Raw genomic sequence first — 26,242 nt, forward strand, 5'->3', positions numbered from 1 at the left:
ACTGCATTCCTTAATGGATTTATTAAAGAAGAGTTGTATATGATGCAACCAGGAGGTTTTGTCAATCCTAAAAGTGCTAACAAAATATGCAAACTCCAGCGATCCATCTATGGACTGGTGCAAGCATCTCGGAGTTGGAATATACGCTTTGATAAGTTGATCCAAGCATATAGTTTTATACAGACTTGCGGTGAAGCCTGTATTTACAAGAAAGTGAGTGGGAGCACTACAGCATTTCTGATAAGTATATGTGAATGACATATTGTTGATCGGAAATAATGTAGAATTATTCTGCAAAGCATAAAGGAGTGTTTGAAAGGAGTTTTTCAAAGAAAGACCTCGGTGAAGCTGCTTACATATTGAGCATCAAGATCTATAGAGATAGATCAAGACGCTTGATAAGTTTTTTCAATGAGTACATACCTTAACAAGATTTTGAAGTAGTTCAAAATAAAACAGTCAAAGAAAGAGTTCTTGCCTGTGTTACAAGGTGTCAAATTGAGTAAGACCCAAAGCCCGACCACGGCAGAAGATAGAAAGAGAATGAAAGTCATTCCCTATGCCTTGGCCATAGGTTCTATAAAGTATGCCATGCTGTGTACCAGATCTATTGTATACCCTACACTGATTTTGGCAAGGGAGTACAATAGTGATCTAGGAGTAGATCACTGGACAGCGGTCAAAATTATCCTTAGTGGAATAAGGATATGTTTCTCGATTATGGAAGTGAAAAAAGGTTCGTCGTAAAGGGTTACATCGATGCAAGTTTTGACACTAATCTAGATGACTATAAGTCTCGGTCTAGATACATATTGAAAGTGGGAGCAATTAGCTAGAGTAGCTCCGTGCAGAGCATTGTAGACATAGAAATTTGCAAAATACTTACGGATCTGAATGTGACAGACCCGTTGACTAAAATTATCTCACAATCAAAACATGATCACACCTTAGTACTCTTTGGGTGTTAATCACATAAGCGATGTGAACTAGATTACTGACTCTAGTAAACCCTTTGGGTGTTGGTCACATGACGATGTGAACTATGGGTGTTAATCACATGGTGATGTGAACTATTGATGTTAAATCACATGGTGATGTGAACTAGATTATTGACTCTAGTGCAACTGGGAGACTGAAGGAAATATGCCCTAGAGGCAATAATAAAGTTATTATTTATTTCCTTATATCATGATAAATGTTTATTATTCATGCTAGAATTGTATTAACTGGAAACATAATACATGTGTGAATACATAGACAAACTAAGTGTCACTAGTATGCCTCTACTTGACTAGCTCGTTGATCAAAGATGGTTATGTTTCCTAGCCATAGACATGAGTTGTCATTTGATTAACGGGATCACATCATTAGGAGAATGATGTGATTGACTTGACCCATTCCGTTAGCTTAGCACTCGATCGTTTAGTATGTTGCTATTGCTTTCTTCATGACTTATACATATTCCTATGACTATGAGATTATGCAACTCCCGTTTACCGGAGGAACACTTTGTGTGCTACCAAACGTCACAACGTAATTGGGTGATTATAAAGGTGCTCTACAGGTGTCTCCGAAGGTACTTGTTGGGTTGACGTATTTCGAGATTAGGATTTGTCACTCCGATTGTCGGAGAGGTATCTCTGGGCCCACTCGGTAATGCACATCACTATAAGCCTTGCAAGCATTGCAACTAATGAGCTAGTTGCGGGATGATGTATTACGGAACGAGTAAAGAGACTTGCCGGTAACGAGATTGAACTAGGTATTGAGATACCGACGATCGAATCTCGGGCAAGTAACATACCGATGACAAAGGGAACAACGTATGTTGTTATGCGGTCTGACCGATAAAGATCTTCGTAGAATATGTGGGAACCAATATGAGCATCCAGGTTCCGCTATTGGTTATTGACCGGAGAGGTGTCTCGGTCATGTCTACATAGTTCTCGAACCCGTAGGGTCCGCACGCTTAACGTTACGATGACAGTTATATTATGAGTTTATATGTTTTGATGTACCGAAGGTTGTTCGGAGTCCCGGATGTGATCACGGACATAACGAGGAGTCTCGAAATGGTCAAGACATAAAGATTGATATATTGGAAGCCTATGTTTGGATATCGGAAGTGTTCCGGGTGAAATCGGGATTTTTCCGGAGTACCGGGAGGTTACCGGAACCCCCCGGTAACTTAATGGGCCTTAGTGGGCCTAGGTGGAAGAGAGGAGAGGAGGCCAGGGCAGGGCCCCTCCCCCCTCCCCCCCAGTCTGAATAGGACAAGGAGAGGGGGGCGGCGCCCCCCTTCCTTCCTCCCCTCCACCTCTTCCCCCTCTCTCTCCTAGTCCAACATGGAAAAGGGGGGGAGTCCTACTCCCGGTAGGAGTAGGACTCCTCCTGGCGTGCCTCTCCCCTTGGCCGGCCGAACCCCCCCCCCTTGCTCCTTTATATACGGGGGCAGGGGGGCACCTCTAGACACACAATTGATCATTGATCTCTTAGCCGTGTGCGGTGCCCCCCTCCACCATATTACACCTCGATAATATCGTAGCGGTGCTTAGGCGAAGCCCTGCGTCGGTAGAACATCATCATTGTCACCACGCCGTCGTGCTGACGAAACTCTCCCTCAACACTCGGCTGGATCGGAGTTCGAGGGACGTCATCGAGCTGAACGTGTGCTGAACTCGGAGGTGCCGTGCGTTCGGTACTTGATCGGTCGGATCGTGAAGACGTACGACTACATCAACCGCGTTGTGTTAACGCTTCCGCTTTCGGTCTACGAGGGTACGTAGACAACACTCTCCCCTCTCGTTGCTATGCATCACCATGATCTTGCGTGTGCGTAGGAAATTTTTGAAATTACTACGTTCCACAACAGGAGCGCCTCCGCGTCGCGTTGGAGCATGGCCTCGTAGCACATCTGCTCCTCGCCGTCGGCCTGCTCCTGGCGGAGCCAGTGCTCCTTCCATCGCTCGAGGTGGGCCGCCTTCTCCTCCGGCGTCGCGGCGAAGTGGACGGGAGGCGCGCTCACCCACTCGCGGTACTGGCCCGTCCACGAGTAGGCCTCCTCCGGCCAAGTGGGTGGAGGCGGGGAGCGCTTACGCGACGGCTCCGGCTCCGGCTTGGGCTGTACGGGCGGCGACGGTGGAGGTGGCGGCACGAAGAGCGGGGTGTGGACGGAGTCCCCCGCCGCCGACAGGGCAAGGGCTTGCTCCAGCCCATCCCAGTGCGCGTCCTCCTCGATGCGGCTAGCCTCCAGCGCGTACTGCAGGGCCTCCTCGAGGGCGGCTTGGTACTTCGCCTCCGCCTCCATGTCCTCCAGCTCTACCTCCGGGGGCGGCGGTGGGAACGGCGGCGGGACGGCGTCGACACCCGAGCGTCGTTGCTCCTCGTGTTCGAGGGCGAACCAAGCCTCCCAGTTAGGAGAGTCGGCGGCGTACTCGGGCAGCCGACGCTGCTCCGACGTGAGCAATGCGCGGCGCCGGCGCACCTCGTCGTCGTGCGCCTGCTGGGTCCGCGGAACCGTCGGCACCGGGATCCGGTTTGGATCCAAATGCCAACGGTGCGGCAGCGTCACGTCGGGGTAGGGGAGGGGCTGCCTGTACTCCCAGTGCCACCGCGCTTGGTGCACCGGGATGTGCAGGCGCCGGCGTTCAGGGCGGAAACGCGCCGGCGGTGGAGGGGGAGGGGGAGCACAGGATGACGAGGCGCCGGGGGTGCCCTTGCCCTTGCCATTGCTGCTGCCGAAGAGGCCCATGGCGCGCGCTAGGGTTTGCGGTCGCCGGCGAGGAAGCAAAGGGAGTGGTGGGGGGCCAGATGTGGATGGGAGAAGTGGATGAGGCCGACCCTGCCGCACGCGTGGTTAAAAAAGGAGGCGCGCACTGGCTGACGCGTGGGCCCACTGTCGGTGGTCGTCATAAATAAGACGACCGGTGACGGTTGGGTGGCCGCCAGGTAGGGACGCGGCGGACGGCGAGGAGACGCGCGGCGCGTCCGCGCCGACGCATTCCAGGCAATTTTGGGCCGGAAATGGGTCAGCGCGGACGCCAGGCGGACACGATTTGAGTTTGGGTCGGCGCGTTGGGCCGTCACTTTTGTCTGCGCCGACCCAAACGGATGTGGACGGACGAAATGGATCGCCCATTGGAGTTGCTCTTAGTTTCCGTTCTTCGGATACACAGGTGACTTGTCCATTTGTCACTTTCTAGTTCAAAGTATATGTAGTATGGAACAATGCGTGTCTGTGACTCCTTGAGGCTGTGACTGCGAATCATGTGATGTGAGCAGCAAACAGAATAAGCAAAAACAGTGAAACAAAAATGCAAACTTTGTTATAATTATATAAAATTCATTTTTTCTGTTATATTTGGGAGGGGAGGGGGGGTTCCAAAGCTTGTTTCTGGTGACATGGTACATGATTTGTCCACCTATCACTTCATAGTTGAAAAAACATACGGAATTCATATACTTGTTGACAAACTCAGATATGGTATAAGTGTAAACTAAATTGATTGCGGCCTTTTCAACTACGTATATATTTGGGCTCCTTTCATCCAAACGAATCTCATGGGATCTTTGGAGGATATTAATCATAAGGATTTCCCCCCTAAGAATTCATTTTTACTCTACCGCGGAAGAAAGCTCCCATGCATTGAACATTTTTTTGTTTCAATTTATTTGTTTTCTATGTGGTATCAAACACTCTTCAATGCAATTTCCTTTAGTTTTCAAATGCTATATAACTGAACGTGACATTGCACTCCGTGTTTTCCTTTCGTAGTGTTTTGGAAATCCTGCAAATACAAGGGCCATTGGTTTCATTAGTGGCAGCACCAGCCACAGCCTTAGCTATGGGTCATCATCATCATTCGGTTGACATTCTTCCTTCATATACTTTTGCACCACCGTTCATTTTCACTCTTTGCACAACTTACCGCCCTGTCAACAACTCGTCTACTGCCACGACCGAGCCTTCTTCTTCTATCGACGTCTGCGGGTGAAGAAGAGGCTTAATGTTTTTTTTTGGCGAGGGCCTGGTTCGCAATTGGCCAAAGGAGGGTGTCAACTATGTCCACCAACCGAGGCAAATGATAGGGTTGCGGTCAAGGCGAATGATAGGGTTGCGGCTCTAATACACGATCCCATGAGAGGGTTAGTAATTTTCTTAGAGTGTGTCTTGATAAGAGATAGGAGTATGATTTTTTTTACCAAATTTTAACCATGCAAACTGAATGAACCAATTTTTTACCATTCCATATAAGTATAAAACTAAAAACAAAATAAATAGACAAAATCCTTCATACGCATGAATAAATAGTTATTTAAATTTAAGAACAATAAAATAGATTGTAACTTAGCCAATCTTCGCTTAATCCGTAGTCCCTGTTTCGAGTTGTAAATATTAGCAACAGAACCAGTATCAAATACCCATGTGCTACTGCGAGTATTAGTAAGGTACACATCAATAACATGTATATCACATATACCTTTGTTCACATTGCCATCCTTCTTATCCGCCAAATACTTGGGGTTGTTCCGCTTCCAGTGACCAGTCTGCTTGCAGTAGAAGCACTTAGTCTCAGGCTTAGGTCCAGACTTGGGTTTCTTCTCCTGAGCAGCAACTTGTTTGCTGTTCTTCTTGAAGTTGCCCTTCTTCTTCCCTTTACCCTTTTTCTTGAAACTGATGGTCTTATTGACCATCAACACTTGATGCTCCTTCTTGATTTCTACCTCTGCAGCTTTTAGCATTGCGAAGAGCTCGGGAATTGTCTTATCCATCCCTTGCATATTATAGTTCATCACAAAGCTCTTGTAGCTTGGTGGCAGTGATTGAAGAATTCTGTCAATGACACTATCATCCGGAAGATTAACTCCCAGTTGAATCAAGTGATTATTATACCCAGACATTTTGAGTATATGTTCACTGACAGAACTATTCTCCTCCATCTTGCAGCTATAGAACTTATTGGAGACTTCATATCTCTCAATCCGGGCATTTGCTTGAAATATTAACTTCAACTCCTTTAACATCTCATATGCTCCATGACGTTCAAAACGTCGTTGAAGTCCCGGTTCTAAGCCGTAAAGCATGGCACACTGAACTATCGAGTAGTCATTATCTTTGCTCTGCCAGACGTTCTTAACGTCGTCAGTTGCATCTGCAGCAGGCCTGGCACCCAGCGGTGCTTCCAGGACGTAATTCTTCTGTGCAGCAATGAGGATAATCCTCAAGTTACGGACCCAGTCCGTGTAATTGCTACCATCATCTTTCAACTTTGCTTTCTCAAGGAACGCATTAAAATTCAACAGAACAATAGCACGTGCCATCTATCTACAACAACATAGACAAGCAAAATACTATCAGGTACTAAGTTCATGATAAATTTAAGTTTAATTAATCATATTACTTAAGAACTCCCACTTAGATAGACATCCCTCTAATCATCTAAGTGATCACGTGATCCAAATCAACTAAACCATGTCCGATCATCACGTGAGATGGAGTAGTTTTTCAATGGTGAACATCACTATGTTGATCATATCTACTATATGATTCACGCTCGACCTTTCGGTCTCAGTGTTCCGAGGCCATATCTGCATATGCTAGGCTCGTCAAGTTTAACCCGAGTATTCTGCGTGTGTAAAACTGGCTTACACCCGTTGTATTTGAACGTAGAGCTTATCACACCCGATCATCACGTGGTGTCTTAGCACGACGAACTTTCGCAACGGTGCATACTCAGGGAGAACACTTATACCTTGAAATTTAGTGAGAGATCATCTTATATTGCTACTGTCAATCAAAGCAGAATAAGATGCATAAATGATAAACATCACATGCAATCAATATAAGTGATATGATATGGCCATCATCATCTTGTGCCTTTGATCTCCATCTCCAAAGCACCGTCATGATCACCATTGTCACCGACGCGACACCTTGATCTCCATCGTAGCATCGTTGTCGTCTCGCCAACTATTGCTTCTATGACTATCGCTACCGCTTAGTGATAAAGTAAAGCAATTACAGGGCGATTGCATTGCATACAATAAAGCGACAACCATATGGCTCCTGCCAGTTGCCGATAACTCCGTTACAAAACATGATCATCTCGTACAATAAAATATAGCATCATGTCTTGACCATATCACATCACAACATGCCCTGGAAAAAGAAGTTAGACGTCATCTACTTTGTTGTTGCAAGTTTTACGTGGCTGCTACGGGCTGAGCAAGAACCGTTCTTACATACGCATCAAAACTACAATGATAGTTCGTCAAGTTAGTGCTGTTTTAACCTTTTCAAGGACCGGGCGTAGCCACACTCGGTTCAACTAAAGTTGGAGAAACTGACACCCGGCAGCCACCTGTGTGCAAAGCACGTCGGTAGAACCAGTCTTGCGTAAGCGTACGCGTAATGTCGGTCCGGGCCGCTTCATCCAACAACACCGCCGAACCAAAGTATGACATGCTGGTAAGCAGTATGACTTGCATCGCCCACAACTCACTTGTGTTCTACTCGTGCATATAACATCTACGCATAAACCTGGCTCAGATGCCACTGTTGGGAACGTAGTAATTTCAAAATTTTACCTACGCACACGCAAGATCATGGTGATGCATAGCAACAAGAGAGGAGAGTGTCGTCCACGTACCCTCGTAGACCGTTAAGCGGAAGCGTTATAAAAACGAGGTTGATGTAGTCGTATGTCTTCATGATCGACTGATCCTTAGTACCGAACGTACGGCACCTCCGCGTCCAGCACACGTTCAGCTCAGTGACGTCCCGCGAACTCACGATCCAGTAGAGCTCGAGGGAGAGTTTCGTCAGCACGACGGCGTGGTGACGATGTTGATGAAGCTACCGACGCAGGGCTTCGCCTAAGCACCGCTACGATATGACCGAGGTGGAATATGGTGGAGGGGGGCACCGCACACGGCTAAAAGATCAATGATCAATTGTTGTGTCTCTGGGGTGCCCCCTGCCCCCGTATATAAAGGAGCTAGGGGGGAGGCGGCCGGCCAGGAGGAGGGCGCGCCAAGGGGGGGAGTCCTACTCCCACCGGGAGTAGGACTCCTCTTTTCCTAGTAGGAGTAGGAGAAGGGAAGGAAAGGAGAGAGGAAGAGAAGGAAAAGGGGGGCGCCGCCCCCCCTCCTTGTCCAATTCGGACTAGAGGGGGAGGGGGCGCGCGGCTGCCCTGGCCGCCCCTCTTCTTCTCCCACTAGGGCCCATGAGGCCCAATTAACTCCTCGGGGGGTTCCGGTAACCCCCTCGGTACTTCGGTATATGCCTGAAACCTCCCGGAACCCTTCCGGTGTCCGAACATAGTCATCCAATATATCGATCTTTACGTCTCGACCATTTCGAGACTCTTCGTCATGTCCGTGATCACATCCGGGACTCCGAACTACCTTCGGCACATCAAAACATAAAAAACTCATAATACCGATCGTCACAGAACTTTAAGCGTGCGGACCCTACGTACGGGTTCGAGAACTATGTAGACATGACCGAGACATGTCTCCGGTCAATAACAAATAGCGGAACCTGGATTCTCATATTGGTTCCGACATATTCTACGAAGATCTTTATCGGTCAAACCGCATAACAGCATACGTTGTTCCCTTTGTCATCGGTATGTTACTTGCCCGAGATTCGATCGTCGGTATCTCAATACCTAGCTCAATCTTGTTACCGGCAAGTCTCTTTACTCGTTCTGTAGTGCATCATCCCGTAACTAACTCATTAGTTACATTGCTTGCAAGGCTTATAGTGATGTGCATTACCGAGAGGGCCCAGAGATACCTCTCCGACAATCGGAGTGACAAATCCTATTCTCGATCTATGCCAACTCAACAAGTACCATCGGAGACACCTGTAGAGCACCTTTATAATCACCCAGTTACGTTGTGACGTTTGGTAGCACACAAAGTGTTTCTCCGATAATCGGGAGCTGCATAATCTCATAGTCATAGGAACATGTATAAGTCATGAAGAAAGCAATAGCAGTAAACTAAGTGATCAGGTGCTAAGCTAACGGAATGGGTCAAGTCAATCGCATCATTCTCTAATGATGTGATCCCGTTAATCAAATGACAACTCATGTCTATGGCTAGGAAACTTAACCATCTTTGATTCAACGAGCTAGTCAAGTAGAGGCATACTAGTGACACTTAGTTTGTCTATGTATTCACACATGTATTATGTTTCCGGTTAATACAATTCTAGCATGAATAATAAACATTTATCCTGTTATGAGGAAATAAATAATAACTTTATTACTGCCTCTAGGGCATATTTCCTTCAATATCTTCATGCGGTTGGACTTACATCATTGTGCAAGAACACATCATCATTTGTTAGGCATTCCAATTTCTTTTTTGCAAAGGGCCTAAGGCCATATATTAATAATCAGGTCCTTGCAAACATATCCATGCATAAAAGTAAAATTGATTAAATCCTTCGGGGTGATAAAGTCTTGTTCCTCCTGCATGCACTGACGGTGCACCCTGAGTATAGCTTGATGCGGTCTCTAAGCCTCCGCCTCAGTGGGGCAATTTTTTAAAAACGTAGGAGCTTGTATAAGAAATCAATACTAGGGAAAAGCTTATAGGCAGACGCTTACTAGTAGCCAGGGTTTATAACCCTCGCTACTGCTACTTACTAGTAGCGCGGGTTTTTACCCCCGCTACTACTAAGTTGATAGTAGTAGCGTGGGTTTATAACCCTCGCTACTACTAAGTGGCCTATAAACCCACGCTACTACTATCAACTTAGTAGTAGCGCAGGTTTATACCCCACGCTACTAGTAAGTAGTAGGTAGGTGAAATCCCCACATCCTCGGCTGAATCCCTCCTTTCTCCCTCACTCCCCCCTCTCTCCATAGGAATCTCCCATGGTGCTGCACACCTCCTCCTCCATGGCGCCCAACGAGTTCACCTCCTCGCGTCGCGTGCCTCCTCCTCCATGGTGCCAAAAGAGGGAGGCCGCCTCGCGCCGCCGGCGTCCCGGAGCTCGCCGGTCTTCCCCACATCTCCATGCCACCACGTTGGACCACTTCACCACCAGTGACGAGCCCCGGTGCGCCCTCCATCTCATTCCTTTCTTCCTTGTTTCTCTTTTTCCCTCTCCATGTCCCTCCGATTTTACTCACCTCCCATGCCCATGCCTGCGCAGGTCGTCGACATGGCCAACGAGGAGCTCTCTGCCTTGGCCGTGAAGAGGACCCTCACACCGTCGTCTTGCTATCCTCTGCACGGGATCCGGTCCCTCTACAACAGTCGTCGCTGGATCTGGTCTCCGCCGCCCGTCCGCACCTCCGGCGACCCTTGTTGTCACTGGATCGAACCATTGACATCACGCACGGGGTCGAGATTTTTTTTTGGTTTTTGAAATTGATAGTAGTAGCGCGGGTCACATACACACGCTACAGCTAGTTAGTAGTAGCGCGTGTCGAACCCGCGCTACTACTAACACACGTACTAGTAGCGCGGGATGCACCGCGCTACTACTACTAGTTAGCTGTAGCGCCGTAGTAGTAGCGCAGGCACCCGCGCTACTACTAGCTTTTAACCCGCGCTACTACTAGGCTTTTTTTCTAGTAGTGAATGATAGAGAAGTCGTCGATGTCGACTAGGAGATGCTGATGTCGTAATTTGTGAAGAAATCACCGCCCCGGAGAACAAAACATCAATAAGGGCCTGTACAAACTTTAAAGACCACGAAAGCCATTTGAATCCAGGCGGATCCACCGAAAACCTAAACCGGCTGGATCCTGGGAGACACACTAGAGACACGGCTCCACATGCCTCCGCCAGTGATAAACACATCAACAAACACAAGGATAGGATGGGGAGAACCTTATTCCTATACCGGGCTAACGTCGCCGCCTCACCGCTCCAAACTAAACACGAAAACTCCCTAAAGAAAACCTGGAAAAAATCGCCCATGTCGTTGCACGACAATTGCGGATATGATGTTGAGCATGCCACCGTCTAAGGACCATGCACCGACACCCTCTTCCTCGGTGTCCTAGCCAGGCCGGGCTACCATTGAAGATCGTTGCGCTGGATCCCTCCGGCCGTCGTCGACTTCACGACCACCGCCACTAGCACCACCTAATGAAGACCGACACTGAAGCCCTTATCTCATTCGCCGTCCACAATAGCCCTCCAACACCTCTACAACAAGTAGACTCCGGTCGGTACCTCTTCCACTGTCGCCGACTCTCCGCTGGTTTCTTTACCTGGCAACATGCACTGGCGGTGGCAAGAGCAGGAGACGACGAGTGGTGTCTAGGGTTTTGGATAATAATGCATCACCGCGTGCATCTCCAAGGCGGACCCGTAAACCGCTCACATCCGTCCGGACTATGGAAGCCATCCAATGCGGTCCTGTATCTGTCCGCAACGCGGTCCAAACGTGTTTTTTCCCGCAAATTGGAGATAAATTGGGGGAGGTTTGCGGGAGTCTGAACACCCGAAACGTCGCTCTCCGCCACCCTATGTCCACCCAATCCCCCTCCCGGTCCCATTTTCCTTCCACTTCGCCCTTCCCCCCTTGCTTTGCATCCGCACCCTCCACCTCTGCCGCCGCCGCTGTACGCAACGTGAGGTCGTTGTCGTATCGCTGGCACGCTATTCAGATCAGCGTCACCAAGTTTTACGACGTGGTTCATCAGCTCGAGGCAAGGTGGCAGAGGACGAGATCATACTTTTTTCTCTTTCTAAACTTATCGATTGATTCATTCACTCAATGTAGGTCTACACATTATATGTAGCCCGCACGCGCTGCCGTGGTGCACCATAGAGGGATGGCCATCACGAGCACACACTGTTGGATGAAACTGAAGGGAGAGTATGTGTGGGACGACATGATCCGTTCATGAAAAACTTGTTGGACATCCAGGATCTAGTTGAATTTGAGACCGTTGTTGTACTAGGCCTAACTTGCATGTTATGTATGAATGATTTGTGGTATTTTCTATCCGCACTTTGATGAATATCGGTCGGTTTGCATGAATTTCGTTCGGTTAGTTAAAATGCGGATTAAAATGTATGTGGCTGGAGTTGGATGGCGTCCTCTCACAACCGTGCCCGTGGTCGGATGCGGGAGAAAATTTGCGTGTTGCTGTCGGATGTCACATATTTCCAACATTAGTACTTAGGTCAAATATATGAAATAATTAAACATCAAAACCCTCTAGAAAGAGTTTTTGACTTGAGAACCATCTGTGGAGCACTACCATTAACTCCTATACGCTACAGGAAAATTCGACGAAAACGCCAGCCATGCGATGCGCGTCCCTTTCACCGCGTCAAGAAAAGTAAATTCCTCCCCTGTAACGAAAAGACGTAAATGCTCCAGTCCGAAGACGCGCTCCGCACAGCGGGAGAGAGCGAGCACCAGTCGTCCCAGTCCACCTAATCAGCCTCCCCCCGCATCAACAAAAACTTTATTCCCTGCCCGCATAGACACAGCACCCGTCAGCAACCAATAATAAAGTCGGCGCTGGGCTCAGCGCTCCTCCTCTCTTCTTTCTTTCCCCAATTCATCCAGCTCCACCGGTGCCAATTCGGCAGCTGCTAGCTGTGACACACACCGTTGCCTTTTCCTTTCCCCGGCGGCGGGAGGCGCGGCGATGGAGCGGGCGGAGGCGGAGGTGGAGATGGCCGGCAACGGCGACGCAGTCCACACGCCCCACTCCGCGCCGCCGACGGCGCCGTCGGCGCGGGTGTCGATCTGGGAGTCGGTCCGCGCGTGCGGGGTGTGGGGCCGCGACGTCGACAAGGCCGAGCTGCGGCGCCGCGTCGTCATGCCGCTCTACGCGCGGAGGGCCGTCGCCGCCGCCGTCGCCGAGAAGGACGAGGCCGCCGGCGTGGCGGCCGCCGCGGCGGCGAGGGACGAGGCGGTGGGGGGCGCGGAGGAGGAGGACGGGCTGGAGGTGGTGACGCCGATGGTCGTGTTCGTCAACTCCAAGAGCGGCGGGCGCCACGGGCCCGAGCTCAAGGTGCGGCTCCACGAGCTCATCAGCAAGGAGCAGGTGGGTGATGACCTCGCGATTCACGTGCTCCCCCCCACTTCTGGCGTTTCTTTCCCCCTCGCTTTGATTTCGTGACGGCCGTTACTGCACTACTACTTGTTACTCCGCAGCAGATTTTTCTTCTCCGTACGTGTGGAATCCGGCAGCGAATTGGTTTAGAGATACCGCTACTAGTATGATTTAGTGCGAGGTAATACACCCCCGTTCGGCTGGGATTAATGGATTCTGTTCCGGTGGTACTTCGATGGTACAAATGCTACTACCGTGAAACCAAGGACGAGAGGGGCTCCGCGTCTTGTGATCTGATGAGGATGGTGTGACGCGACCGGAATCTCTGGTTGCCTAGTATGTGTTGAGATGATCGTCATGCCCCATATGAGGCATTGTACTAACCTTTTTGTTCCCCTTATTTCCGAGTTCTGCCTGATACTCCTAAGGTCGAACCACCTAGATAGCTATGCACTTAATTGGTACTACCACGAGGGGTTGGGGGAGTAGGGATGAGGACGGATATCTGACCATTATGGTTGGATGATAAATGCATAATAAACGCGTATACCGCAGGCTGCTGTGAAGGCTCCATCAGACCGTGTCTCACTCCCACATGTGGTTCTAGAAGAGGCGATGAGGTGAAGGAAAAGAACTAGGACGGTAGGTGTTAGGTGGGGAAGGAGGGAGGATGATTGTGCAGGTGACAGGAGTGAGAGTAATGTAATGAATTGAGTCTGTCTATATTTTGTAGCTTAATATTTTCTTGTAACAGAAGACAGAGCCACATGCAGAGCCATTTGGTGATAGTCACTGACATTGTTTCGTGTTGATGATTATTAATCAACATGGAAGTACTGGCTTCTACCCGAGTTAGCTGTGGATCAACATGTGAAACTGGAGGTTGGCTTGTGAGGATTGGGCACTGATGTCATTATGTGGTGTAAAAGGGTCAGAACTGATAGAAGCTAGGGCCGTAAACAACTATGGATATGGCGCAGTTCTGTGGAACTTTATGGTCTTTAAGGGCTTGGAAAACTCACACAACATGTTATTGTGGTTGTCAAGACATGCTAACTGTTTAGGACTCGCTTGTAACGCCAATTCTGGATAATTTTGTGCACTCAGAAGCCACAGCATGTCTTTTGGAAATTCTAGTTTCTTATTCTGTTGTTTGCTCTGGAAAACCATGGACTGTATATAGTACTTGCTGATGGAATCATTTTTGTTCAGGTCTTCGATCTTTCTGTTGTGAAGCCTTCTGATTTTGTTCGCTATGGTTTGGGCTGTTTGGAGAGGTTGGCTGATCAAGGTGATAACTGTGCAAAGGACATCCGTGCAAATTTGAGGATTATGGTACGTGCTTGATGGGCTTCAGTAAGGATATTGTACATGTCAGAAGCTCTTAAGGGTTCGCTGCATGTTAGCTTTGTTATTTACTGTTAGAAACTATTCGATAAGTGAGCTTATATCTTAGCTCATGAGAGGTTTCTGCTCCACCATTTAGGTGTCCACATGCTTTCCTTGTATGTCGCAGTTTTCCAACTACTTTGCGTAACATCCTTGCACTAGTTCTTTCTGACAGGTTGCTGGAGGTGATGGCACTGTTGGTTGGGTACTTGGATGTCTCCAAGAACTTAATAAGTCAAAAAGGGAACCAGTTCCTCCCACAGGAATCATTCCACTTGGGACAGGAAACGACCTTGCTAGATCATTTGGATGGGTAAGGGCCGATATGCGATGACACTGTTCTATTTAAGTTCTTTGTTTTCAATTGAAAATGCTAATCAACTCAAGCACAGGGTGGCTCTTTTCCCTTTGGTTGGCGTTCAGCTGTAAAGCGATATCTCAACAAGGCAGTGTCTGCTTCGGTCGTCCATCTTGACAGGTGAGAATGTGAGATCATTGCTCGAGAGTTATTTCTCTCTTTATTCACCTATGCGTATTCAGCTCTATTTGAGGAACACATTTTGCACTGCCGAGTAAAACTTATCATATACCTATCTGGAATGTATTTCCTGATGGCGGAAAGAAAATCGTCAATCTACATAAGCCCAGCATCTATCTGCCATATTTATTATCTCCAAATGTGTAAGATGTGTACATCGTGAAGAGGCTTAACTCTAGATGTTTCTTCTAATAATTGCATATACACTATTCATCTGTTTTTGCAGTTGGCAGGCTGTGATTAGGATGCCAGAGGGAGAAATAACAGAGTTGCCACATGCACTTAAGAAAGCGGAACCTGCTGATCAGCTGGAGTTCAGCAAGGTCTTGACTATGAATTTACCTGGAAATCACACCCTGAAATAGAAAACAGACTTTAGCTCAAATCTATACACTCGGTAGCATGCTCTTCTACCATCGTTAGATCTCTTCTCCACTTAAGAACATTGTTTTAAACATTTGTTAAGATTGCAATGATAACATAAAAAACTATTGTTGAGGTAGTTCTTTTTCGAAAGCGAGTTGTAAGATGAACTCTGCATTATATTGTTTGTTATCTGCACCTAAATGATCAAAGATAGCCTAAACTTCGCATTTTTAAGAAATATTCAAGTCAATTCTGAAAATCCAAGTTGCATACAGGAATCCCTTACTTACCTAGGAAAAGACTTTTAGTTACTGCTAAGTTATGCATAGTAACTTCGAATGTGTGCCATTCTTTGACTCTGCATGGCTGCCTGTCATACTTGCTATTTCAAATGCTTGTTACAATTTGTTTCTCTGAATAGTTTGATGGATTGTTCCGGCATCTTATTTTCGTCTGTCGATTGTCAACTCTGCTTGAAAAATACTACGATCCCTCCTATATTTTGTCTTTCTCAGTGAGTGTGCAAGTGCTTATGTATTTGCTAAAGACCTTGTGTAATTTGGTGCAGGCAAGTGGCAGTGAGTTAACCGAAAAGGCTTCTTGCTATAAAGGAGTATTCTACAACTACCTTAGCATTGGTATTACTTTGTTACTTCATCTACTTTCTTTCCTTAGCTAATTCTGTTATTTCTCATGATCTTTACATGGTGATCTACATCTACTTGAGAGGTTTTATATTCAGACTAACTGGATAATACATGTAATATCTATTTTTCTCTCCAGTTCCTAGGTGTTTAGGGTTGCCTAAGATTTTTTTGTGCGCTAAACCTTAATTTGAAATTTTGAATGACTGAATATTCTTCAGTATCTGGAAGTTTGATGTGAAATATATAATCTAAAACTGCACACACTCTGATAATACAAAGTTGTAAGACTACAACTGAAACCACAAGATATGAATGTACCAGATCAATGATTTTTTGCTAAATTATATGGTTTATTCTTTATTACAGTTTGTTAGAGCCTTGATTCATTGTTAAGTGTGCCATTTATTTTGAACAGGGATGGATGCCCAAGTTGCATATGGCTTCCACCATCTACGAGATGAAAAGCCATATCTTGCTCAAGGACCAGTTGCAAATAAGGTGCGGAAAGAACTTCTTTAATGGTGTAATATGTAGTGGTTTAAAGTTTTCATGTATGTCATTGTGAAGTGTGATATTTTTCGAAGCCCACAGTAATTTACTGAACTCTTTTGGTGAGGAGCTTAGCATTCATAATGTGCTGGTTAGCAACATCTTCATTAGTTAATTGTCTTCTATCAGTAGGATGTAAGTATGGCAGACTGATAGATCACGTGATGTTGCACACATACAAAAGAACTCATGCAACCAAGTTCTCCCATATTATTATTATGTAGATCCAGCTGTATACTTGATAGATAAGCTGGATGTGATTCTGCAAGTTCTTCTAGAATATGTAACTTCTGAATAAAGAAAGAAACTGGCTTCAAAGGCTCCTTTTCATTTTCTGTAGCATAGTTATCTGGTACCTTAGAATTATATGTTATGCTGTTCTGTGACCTCTAGGTGACTGTTTTAGTAATACGTGTTATATGCAGTTGATTTATGCTGGATATAGCTGCACGCAGGGATGGTTCTGTACCCCTTGTACAGCAAGTCCTCAGCTAAGGTAAATAACCTGCCTTTTCATGTACTTTAAAATGAAGTCTGAATTTTGAAGTATCAAATAGTTCCTTCATTTTGATCCATCCTTGAGACACACAATCATGGTTTGGGGGTAATTATGAAATTCGACCCTCAGAATCTCTAAAAAAATAGCAGGAGTCCAGACTATAGTACTATCTTGGTTAACATACGAGGATTTGGATTCAAGTTCCACTATGCTAACTTGCTAAGTACTCCCTCCGTCCTGAACTATGTTGCTGAAATGAGTGTATCTACACGCGTCTAGATACACTCATTTCAGAGACAGTTAATTCCGGAAGGAGGTTGTACTATGCAATGCCAGTAACCCACTGTTTTTATTCTTTATCTCCATTTTTTTATGGTTCATAAATAAATTGCAACGGTGCTAAGATATTCTTCTTTTTCCTTTGTTTGGGGCATTCGTCTCAATCATCTATCCAAGGCTGACAGAATGCTTTGTTGATGCAGGGGACTTCGGAACATTTTGCGGCTTTACATTAAAAGGGCCAATTGTTCTGAATGGGAGCAAATTCAAATGCCTTCAAGGCAAGTCATAGATTTCTGTCAAAGTCGGAAAAGATATTTAGATATCTATGATCATTGGGATGTCAGAAAATCGAGTAGCTCACCCTATTTATACGAACCCAGTGATCATTGCTATGCAGATAACGTGAAATGCTGACACGTGATGGCTGGTAGACCGTTTACAATTTTTGTCTGAAAATATTTAAATTGGCACAGAAACTACATCTGTGGGTTCGGTAGTTATCTAGATTTTGTATCTTTCTCAGTGACGAAATGGATTTTTGTCTGCATATAATAATTAAATAACCTATATTTTGCATAATAATAATATATTTGATGACTGTCTTAGCAGCGGCCTTCCCATTTCTTGGGCCTTACCTTTAACCATAGAAAAATGTATGATATTGCCAATGTCAGGCCTGTCCGAAATACGTAATAAGTAAATAATTATTCGAAAATATCGTGTGATGCTTGTCATATACTACATAACTATTATCGGTTGGTTGTGTCAGTGGCATACTGTTTTCAATGTTTTTGGAACTCCATTTGCAATGTGTATTAGTAATACTGTTTTCTGTTGTGAACCCTGGAAGTGTATCACCACCAAACAGATGGTAGACGATCATATTGTGACTATCTTATTGGAACTCCATTTGCAATGTGTATTAGTAATACTCTGTTGTGAACCTTGGAAGTGTATCACCACAGAACAGATGGTACACGGACATGTTGTGACCATCTTATTGGAGAAGTGTTCGAGCTTACTTGGTTACTCTTGATGATTGTCCTTCAAATTTGCTGTACCAAGACTTATATTGTATATCACTGAAATTGAGCTCACATTTATTATCATCTGTTAATATTGCAGTGTTAGATCCATAGTGGTCTTAAATCTGGACAACTACGCCAGTGGAAAGCATCCATGGGGTGATCTTAAACCGGATTATCTTGAAAAGGTTGGTAGCTGAGCTTGCCCATGCGCATTGCATGTATCATCAGTTCGATATGGGGTTTATAGCTAACGTTGAAGTTGCCAAATGGGATAAATAGACAGCAAGTGAGCATTACATGTTCTGTCATCGCTGACGTATGCTTTTAGAACAAGTGGTAGCTACTAGCTAGAGTTCAGCATTGGGTGGGGTTACACAAATGGGCTCTGTTTGTTCTATGCAAATGATGTGTCTTTTCCCCCCTCATTCCAGAAAGGTTTTGTTGAAGCTCATTCAGACGACGGTTTGATTGAAATATTTGGTCTGAAAGAAGGTTGGCATGCTTCATTCGTTATGGCTGAGCTTATCAAAGCAAAGCACATTGCTCAGGTACGTGCCCTAATTTTGCATTGATTTTCCTGTCACAGGATTGATCTATTTGGGTATCATTTCTTCAGTAACTTACGATGAACTTCTGTCCAAAAATATTGCATTCTCTTAGGCTGCAGCTATCAAGTTTGAAATGAGGGGAGGCGAGTGGGATCGAGCATATGTTCAAATGGATGGTGAGCCATGGAAACAACCACTCATCCAGGACCAGTCGACAATCGTGGAAATAAACAAGGTTCCCTATCATTCCCGGATGATAAACGGGGATTCATGAGATTTCCCTATGTCAATCAGGTATTGATTCCGGAAAGTCCATTTTCTGGTTGTCCGCCGACATCAGTTGCACCCTGATAGCTCCCTAACCATGCAATTACCATGCCATCTCAGGGTTACACTCTAGATCGGTAGGCTATGTACAGTTTAGGAGCAGCTGGAGCTAGAATCGTAGAGATGGCTCAGCTGCAGAGAAGATGATGCAATATTTATTGGCCTTTACCATGCCATGGTCGAGTCATGGCAGGAGCACAATGCGCCACCATGTACTGTTGTATCATATATATAAGTTATGTTGTATCCTAGTTCCTTTTTTTTGCGGGGGAAAACAATTTGAACTTGATTTGTATTATTTCTTGTCTCTGGTATACAACCAGATGAAAACCACCATGTAAGATCAAGTTATTATGCTTTGTGTTCAATCCAACAACTCTTTTCCCTCCGAAACGTTCCTTTGTCTGATGTCAAATACTCCCTTCGTCCTAAAGTTCTTGTCTTTCTAGATACAGATATATCTGGTCATGTTCCTAGAGTTGTCTAGATACGGATATATCTAGTCATGTTTTAGTGTTATGTATCTAGACAAATCTAAGTAGTCATGTTTTAGTGTTATGTATCTAGACAAATCTAAGACACGAATTTTAGGATGGAGGTAATACAAACCTTTTGCTTTTAGCTATGTGTACAACCAAATTGTGTTCTTTTTACTATGTACAGTTATAACATCAGAGAACTTCTTTCCTTTGAATTCCCTAATGTTCACTAGAAGAAGAATACAAAACGATTTTCTGGCCAAAGTACAATTAGTGCCACAAGACTAGGACTCCTATACTGGCATTCCTCATGGAAATGCTTCTACTCTTACTGCAGTTGAGAGGCATTTGACCTTGCCATTTCCACGGAGGCTGCTGCCCCGTCTATCCTCTGCTCGAATGACTCACTGATCTCCGACGCCGGCGTCCCCTCCGGCGAAGAGCCAGCATTCATCTCCGAGCTGACGTCCACGCTCAGCGGGCTCGCCCCTCCCATGCCGTGTTCTTCCCCACCGGCCCTCGGCGTCAGGCCCGCGTCGCCGCCGCTCCATCTCGGCGTCCTGCTCGCGTAGTCACTGCCGTTCCTGACGGAGTCGTCGTTCCACGTCCTGAAGGTCGGGGACTTGAGGTCCCTCTTGTCGTAGTGCTGCAGCAATACGCGCAGCTTCCGCACGGGCACGCTCCCGGAGCCGGCCTCGGCCTTCGCCGCCGCCTCCGCCTCCCGGAGCTCGTCGCGCTCGCGGTACATGAAGATGGCGACGTAAAGCAGCAGCATGAGGCTGGAGACGACGCCGGTGATGAGGAACAGCCCGCCGAAGCTCCGGAAGCTGAGGTTCGACGAGCCGCCGCCGCCGCCGATGCCGCCCAGCGCGTCCCGGCACGTGCCGGGCTCGCCGAACCACGCCTTCTCGATGCGCGCCATCTGGTCGCCCTCCGCCAGCCTCAGGATCTCCCGCGACACGTCCCCCACCATGGGCGACCCCCTCGGGAACACGAACCCGAAGCCGTCCGTCTTGTACACGGGCCCCACCTGCATGTACCCGTCGCAGTGCTGCGACAGGAACAGCTTCAGGTACGGGATCTCGTCGAACACCGCGTCCACGCCGCCGTTCGCCGAGCCCTTGGACAGCGCGTCGGCGTACTGCTCCAACGTGCTGTACTTCTTCATCTTCCTCTCGTCGAAGCCCATCTTCGTGAGTAAGGGCTCGATGAAGCTCCCCTCCTGGTACCCGATGAACTGGCCGCGCCTCTGCAGCTCCTTCACGTCGGTCACGGTTGGCCGGAGCTGCTGGACCGTCAGCATCGACGTCAGGCTCGCCGTGTAGCTCGACGTCAGGATCAGCACCACGAACACCCATATGATCACCACAAATCTCGACAGGTTGCTCTCCAGCTTCTCCTCTGAAAATTAAAACATCAAGATTGATTAATTTGGTGATTGATATTCTTCAAGAACTCTGCAGAATTGAGATGATGAGATGGTTAGTAAGTACTCCGGGTAGCTTATGGGACGGAGGGAGTAGCTTACTGTGTGCGAAGACGAGCGTTGAGAAGGCGAAGTAGAAGATGAGGCCGAACTGCTGCGACGGCGTGCCGCGGAACTCCGGGTTGACGCGGTGCTCGATGACCCACACCACGAAGCCGGTGAAGCAGAAGAAGGCGAGGCTGGTGAGCCAGAGGCTGGTGGTGAGCGGCTGCAGGAAGATCCACATGCTGGCGCTCGTGTCCGGCCGCGTCGCCACCACCATCGCCCACCCGGACTCCGTGAACGGCATGGTGAAGTCCGCCTCGTGCATCCTGCTCGCCGTGATCGTCACGTCCCCCACCGCAATGTCTGCCTCCCCGCCGCTCACCTGGTCCACCAGCATCTCGTAGGAGTCCGGGCTGTCGGGGAACGGCACGTACTGGTAGTTCACCGGGTACGGCAGGTTCTTCATCACCGCTTCGAACACGTCGATGCAATACCCAGTGACCTTCGGCGTCGTCGAGTTCTTCTCCCCGACGACGTCCACGAACTGCTTGAACCCGTTCTTCATCGGTACGGCGACATTGAGCACCCGTCCGTTCGGCGATTCCGTCCAGCCTCTCGGCTGGGACAGCGCCTCGCCCGGCCAGAGAATGGGTTTCAGCTTTCGCTCAACCTTGGCGCGGTCAACATTCAGGTCTCGCAAGATGCCGGACTCCGGCGTCCAAAACCCCACCGTCCTCGCGCCGTTCCCGATGATGTTCACGACCTCGTATGCCGCCACCTGCAGCTGCCCGTCCACAAGCTTGAACCTGCCGGCCATCCCGTCGAACGTTGTGTTGAGCACCGCTCTGAGAAGCGCTGCCCCGGTGGCCGACACGCCGAGCCGGTCCAGGTCTGTAAGGGCCCTGCTACGCTGCGGCGTCTGAAATGCCCGGCCGGGGACACTGGCCGCCTCGGCTGCCGTGGCGATCGCCCACGCCGTGTCGTATGACCAGAGCCTCGTCACGGTCGGATCATTGATCACGTCGTCGTCGGAGGCCGGGTTGTCCCGCCGGAACCTCGCCCTGAACCGCGCCGAGAAGTTCTTCACCTGGCTCGTGAGCTCGACGTGGGGCCGGAGGCTGACGACGCCTTGCATGGCGTCGATGTCCTCGGGGCTGATCCTGTCCACCAAGCCACCGACGCCATCTGTGACGACCCAGGCGTAGCCATCGGACATCATCCCGGCCTCCTCCGCTCGCCGGAAGAGCCGCGTCGCCAGGCGGAAATTGGCGTGCACGACGAACACGCGCGTCGGCATCGCCTTGAGGCGGTAGAGCAGCGCGTCGAGGGCGTCGTCGTGCGCGCCGCTCGGCACGGCCACGCGTTCCACGATGGCCGCGCTGTCGACGCTCTGGAGCGCGTCGGCGAGCGCCGGGAGGATGCCGGTGCCGTAGGGCGAGTCCTCGTGCAGGACGACGGCCGCGCGCCACCCAAAGTGTGCTAGGATAGCGGCGACGGGGGTGGCCTGCAAGGAGTCTTTGGCGGCGGTGCGCACGAAGTAGGGCGTCTGCGCCGGGGAGAGGGACGGGGAGGTGGCGGAGTAGGAGAGCACGGGGACGTGGGCGCGGCTGCCGAGTTGGGCGACGAACTCCGCCTCCGCTGATGTCTTGGGCCCGATGATGGCCTGCACCTGCGCGTTCTTGATCAGGTCCAGCGCTGCAACAACAACAAAGAAGAGGATTTTTAGGCCCATGGTACTCTTTCGGCCCTATAAAATCTGAACCATTAGAAACTTTTAAGGAGCCCAAACTATATAGGAGAGAAAAATGATGTTAAGTTTTGTAAACAAAAGGCGAGAAAAATGATTTAGTTTGTTTCTCTCAACAAAGGAAACATTATTATTTTTAAACAATACTAAACATTGTTTTGTTTGAGGGAACAAAGTAAACATTCTTTCTTTTTCGTGGGAGCAAAAGTAAACATCCTATAAGTGTGAATTAACGAACACCCGACGATTCTGTTGCGATGGAAGATCTATAGAAGCTGAGCAGTCAATATCATCGACCAAATTAACAAGCCATCTACAGTGGTTCATGTACCAAAGATGACTGGGGTTGCACCAGAGAACATGTAGGGATGGTTCGTAAATTAATGAACATTCGATTTTCCTGTCGTGAAAGATCTATTAGAAGCTGTCGAGTCACTTTCGTCGGCCAAATTAACAAGCTAGCGGCCATCTTTCTGCCCGAGACTTTGATAAGGAAGTTGAAAGCGAGTCGTCTCCCAGACCAGAGCAGACGACACACATGCTAGCTACTAGTGCTAGCTTGGACTGCATCAGTGGCGGAGCCAAGATTCGAGTATAGGGGGGACCGAGTACGTATATTGGTCTAATCTCATTGATAATTACTCGTCGCTCCTACTAAAATTGTCCCCCCCCCCCCCCCCCCCCCCCCGGACTGCATATACATGACGGACGATGATGAAGAATGCATGACTGGCCTAGTAAGAATTTTCAAGAGTGCTAATTTTGGACTGGCCGTTCAACGTTGCTGACCCGACATGGATGATGCACGTACGTCCACATGGTGCCCGTCACACCGGTTGAAACTTGGATCCCATGCATTTAGGGGAGTGGTTGCGATGCGTTGCAGAACGGATATAAAGATTTGTGGCATCTATCTATGCCCTTGTCGTCGACTGTCGTCCCCAACCAATCTAGCTACAACCACATGAGCCATGAAGCTTGACCGACTCGCGCGCTAGCACGTGCATGCGTACGTACGTACGCGGTGAAGAAGCAGACCGCGCGTGTAGACTAATCAGACCACACCAGTCCAAGTGCCCAATGATCGGCCCTGAGCAGCCAAGAATTTTTAAGCTTAATAGCACGGGCTGACAGGCACGCACGAACCCAAGCCTGACAGAAGTAGCGAATATCTGCACTTTGAGTTCACCGGTCACGGTTAAAAACGGCGGTTTATGCCATGTGGGATGGATTAGTTGGGGTTCCAACGCAGTTCGTTGGAGATGTGGAAGTTGTTAATTTGGATCCCCGTGCGTCCTCGTCGTCGTCCTTGTGTTGACGATCGTGATCGAGGAGCTGGACAAAATGGCGACAGGGCCGGCCACGATGGATGTCCATGCAAGACGACAATTCTAGGCTGGCTGGCGGACCGGCAGCCGGCCGTGAGAGGCGCCGCATCCGGCGGCACCACAGAACAGCTAGCTAGTGGCTCGTGTACCACAGACGGCGGGAGCTGCACAGTCTTCAGCCCCCAGTGGGTAGGGCAAGACAAAAGAGATGGTGCTAATTTCCAGACGAGCATGCGGAATCAAGAGGTTAATTAGAGAAAGCAGCTGGCGTAATGAACTCTGATGGTAGCGTACGCGGTGAGCGAGAGAGAGGTTAACTAACTAGCTAGCAGCGGAAGCGCGCGAAGCCGGGGACGTCTCTGGCGGAGTCCGGCGGTGCCTGGTGGCCAAGCCCGGCAGGGTGCGCCGCGCAGCCATGAGAGCTCGGCCGGCGCCGCGAACTGCGCGGTTCGCACCACGGAACAGTTAGTGGTTCGTGTCCCACGGACGAGACTGCTCGAACTGCACGGTGGCGCAGCAGCCGTCGGTGAGGGACTAAAAAAGGCCAAGCTAGAGAGCTAATGTCGAGACGGCAAGCTTGCGTTTGCAAGTGTTATCGTAGACTGTAGCTAGCGTACGAGCTTGCATAGATTCATGAAGCGAAAGACGAAAATAAGAGAAGCCACTAGGGAGCTTACCGGCGGAAGCTGCGCCGACGACGTCCCCTTTGGAGTCCCCGAAGTGGAGCTCCACCCTGGTGGCCGAGCCCGGGTGCGCCGCGTAGTAGTCCTCCACCGCCATCTGAATGCCGGTCCGCCGCCTCAGCGACACCGCCGACGACGCCTTGGTCGCCCAGTCCAGGATCACCCCGACGCGGACCGGCACCGGCGCCGCCATGCTCTGCGCTGTCGCCACCTGCAGCGGCCCGACGAGCGCGGCCACTACGAGCAGCAGCAGAGCGTAGAAGAACGAGGCCGGGCCGACGAGGGAAGAAGGCGAGAGCGCGCGCACCATGGCCTTGCAAGTTGCAACTTGGGAAGAAGAAGCTTTGCGATGCGTGAACGATCAGTACCCTCTAGCGGCGCCGGCCGCGGTCGCTTTATAGGCGACGTGGATGGTACCGGCGATGGAAGTGGAACCTCGCGCGATCGATGGATTTGGTTTTGGTTTTGCGGTGGCGTACGGCGACGTTGCTCTTGAAAAGAAAACCACTCGACTCTTGACTTTGACTTGTATGCGGGAGGTGGGCCACGTACGTGTACGTTCGACAGCTACGTGGCAGCGCAGGAACCGGTCCAGAGAATGCAAATGGAGGTCGGCGAGGAGTAGAAAGCAAACCCATGGTGAAAAGCTCGGAGCTCTCGTCTTCTTTTAATCCCTCTCCTTTGATCTAGCTAGCTAGTGTCTGCGGGTCGATTGACTCTGCTCCTCCCGTGCATGAATTTTTTACCAGGTTCAAAGAGGAATCATGTTCTTCGCTGTTGAAAATATGTACCACAAGCATTGTTTACAAAAGATGGGATGACCGCGGTGTACATTTACGTAGTGTGTACACGGGACGTGGGGCAAGCACCGACCATGGCCACGACTTTGCTGGGGTGCATTCCTGCCCCGCCCCGTTGAAGACGTTTGTCGAGTTGCTCAGGGTCAAATTTTAAGAGCAGCTATACAGACAGAATCTTCTGGAGTACTTTATACGTATACGGTTTGCTTTGTCAAGCCCCGGATTTGGATGGTAGCAGGTAGTTCTGTTAATTGGCCCGTCTTGTTGGATAATTAACAGTACAATATACCATGAAAGTACCTACCTCTAGGACTTCATCGAGAAAAACCTACCCTCTGGGAGACAAGATATATAGATTACCCCAAATATGAGAATTTTAGGTCACTAGCGAGCTTGCTTCACGTCAGTTGTTAAGCTGTACGCATTCCATACCCGATCGAAGTACGACATGCGAAATTTCCCGGCGTATTCCAGCATCTACACGACTACACACTACAAGAATGTCACCCGCAGAA

General features: G+C 48.7%; 2 protein-coding genes across 2 annotated transcripts; one reads left to right on the plus strand and one right to left on the minus strand.

Annotated features, from left to right (window-relative positions):
- The first annotated feature begins 12,370 nt into the window (after nucleotides 1-12,370).
- On the plus strand, nucleotides 12,371-19,612 carry LOC109734954 (diacylglycerol kinase 7). Its single transcript, XM_020294144.4, has 13 exons — nucleotides 12,371-13,037; nucleotides 14,259-14,381; nucleotides 14,611-14,748; nucleotides 14,828-14,913; nucleotides 15,200-15,296; nucleotides 15,908-15,977; nucleotides 16,402-16,484; nucleotides 16,961-17,031; nucleotides 17,517-17,594; nucleotides 18,442-18,529; nucleotides 18,776-18,892; nucleotides 19,005-19,186; nucleotides 19,280-19,612. The coding sequence occupies exons 1-12, from the start codon at nucleotides 12,636-12,638 to the stop codon at nucleotides 19,164-19,166; spliced, it is 1,515 nt and encodes a 504-aa protein (XP_020149733.1). The 5' UTR covers nucleotides 12,371-12,635; the 3' UTR covers nucleotides 19,167-19,186; nucleotides 19,280-19,612.
- A 238-nt stretch (nucleotides 19,613-19,850) lies between these two features.
- On the minus strand, nucleotides 19,851-25,419 carry LOC109734953 (glutamate receptor 2.8). Its single transcript, XM_020294143.4, has 3 exons — nucleotides 24,922-25,419; nucleotides 21,227-22,864; nucleotides 19,851-21,099 (listed from the first exon to the last, which is right to left on the minus strand). Exons 1-3 carry the CDS (start codon nucleotides 25,235-25,237, stop codon nucleotides 20,027-20,029), a joined length of 3,027 nt encoding a protein of 1,008 aa, XP_020149732.1. The 5' UTR covers nucleotides 25,238-25,419; the 3' UTR covers nucleotides 19,851-20,026.
- Nucleotides 25,420-26,242: the final 823 nt, after the last annotated feature.

Source organism: Aegilops tauschii, chromosome 6 (genome assembly GCF_002575655.3).
Source record: "Aegilops tauschii subsp. strangulata cultivar AL8/78 chromosome 6, Aet v6.0, whole genome shotgun sequence".
NCBI classification, from domain to species: domain Eukaryota; kingdom Viridiplantae; phylum Streptophyta; class Magnoliopsida; order Poales; family Poaceae; genus Aegilops; species Aegilops tauschii.

What these genes read in the sequence shown, in the direction of transcription:
- LOC109734954 (XM_020294144.4), top strand. Translation starts at nt 12,636, where the DNA reads ATGGAGCGGGCGGAGGCGGAGGTGGAGATGGCCGGCAACGGCGACGCA. An exon ending in ATCAGCTGGAGTTCAGCAAG is followed by an intron (nt 15,297 to 15,907) that starts GTCTTGACTATG and finishes AATTTGGTGCAG; the next exon opens with GCAAGTGGCAGTGAGTTAAC. An exon ending in AACCGGATTATCTTGAAAAG is followed by an intron (nt 18,530 to 18,775) that starts GTTGGTAGCTGA and finishes CCCTCATTCCAG; the next exon opens with AAAGGTTTTGTTGAAGCTCA.
- LOC109734953 (XM_020294143.4), bottom strand. Translation starts at nt 25,237, where the DNA reads ATGGTGCGCGCGCTCTCGCCTTCTTCCCTCGTCGGCCCGGCCTCGTTC. An exon ending in CGTCGGCGCAGCTTCCGCCG is followed by an intron (nt 22,865 to 24,921) that starts GTAAGCTCCCTA and finishes TTGTTGTTGCAG; the next exon opens with CGCTGGACCTGATCAAGAAC. An exon ending in AACGCTCGTCTTCGCACACA is followed by an intron (nt 21,100 to 21,226) that starts GTAAGCTACTCC and finishes TTTAATTTTCAG; the next exon opens with AGGAGAAGCTGGAGAGCAAC.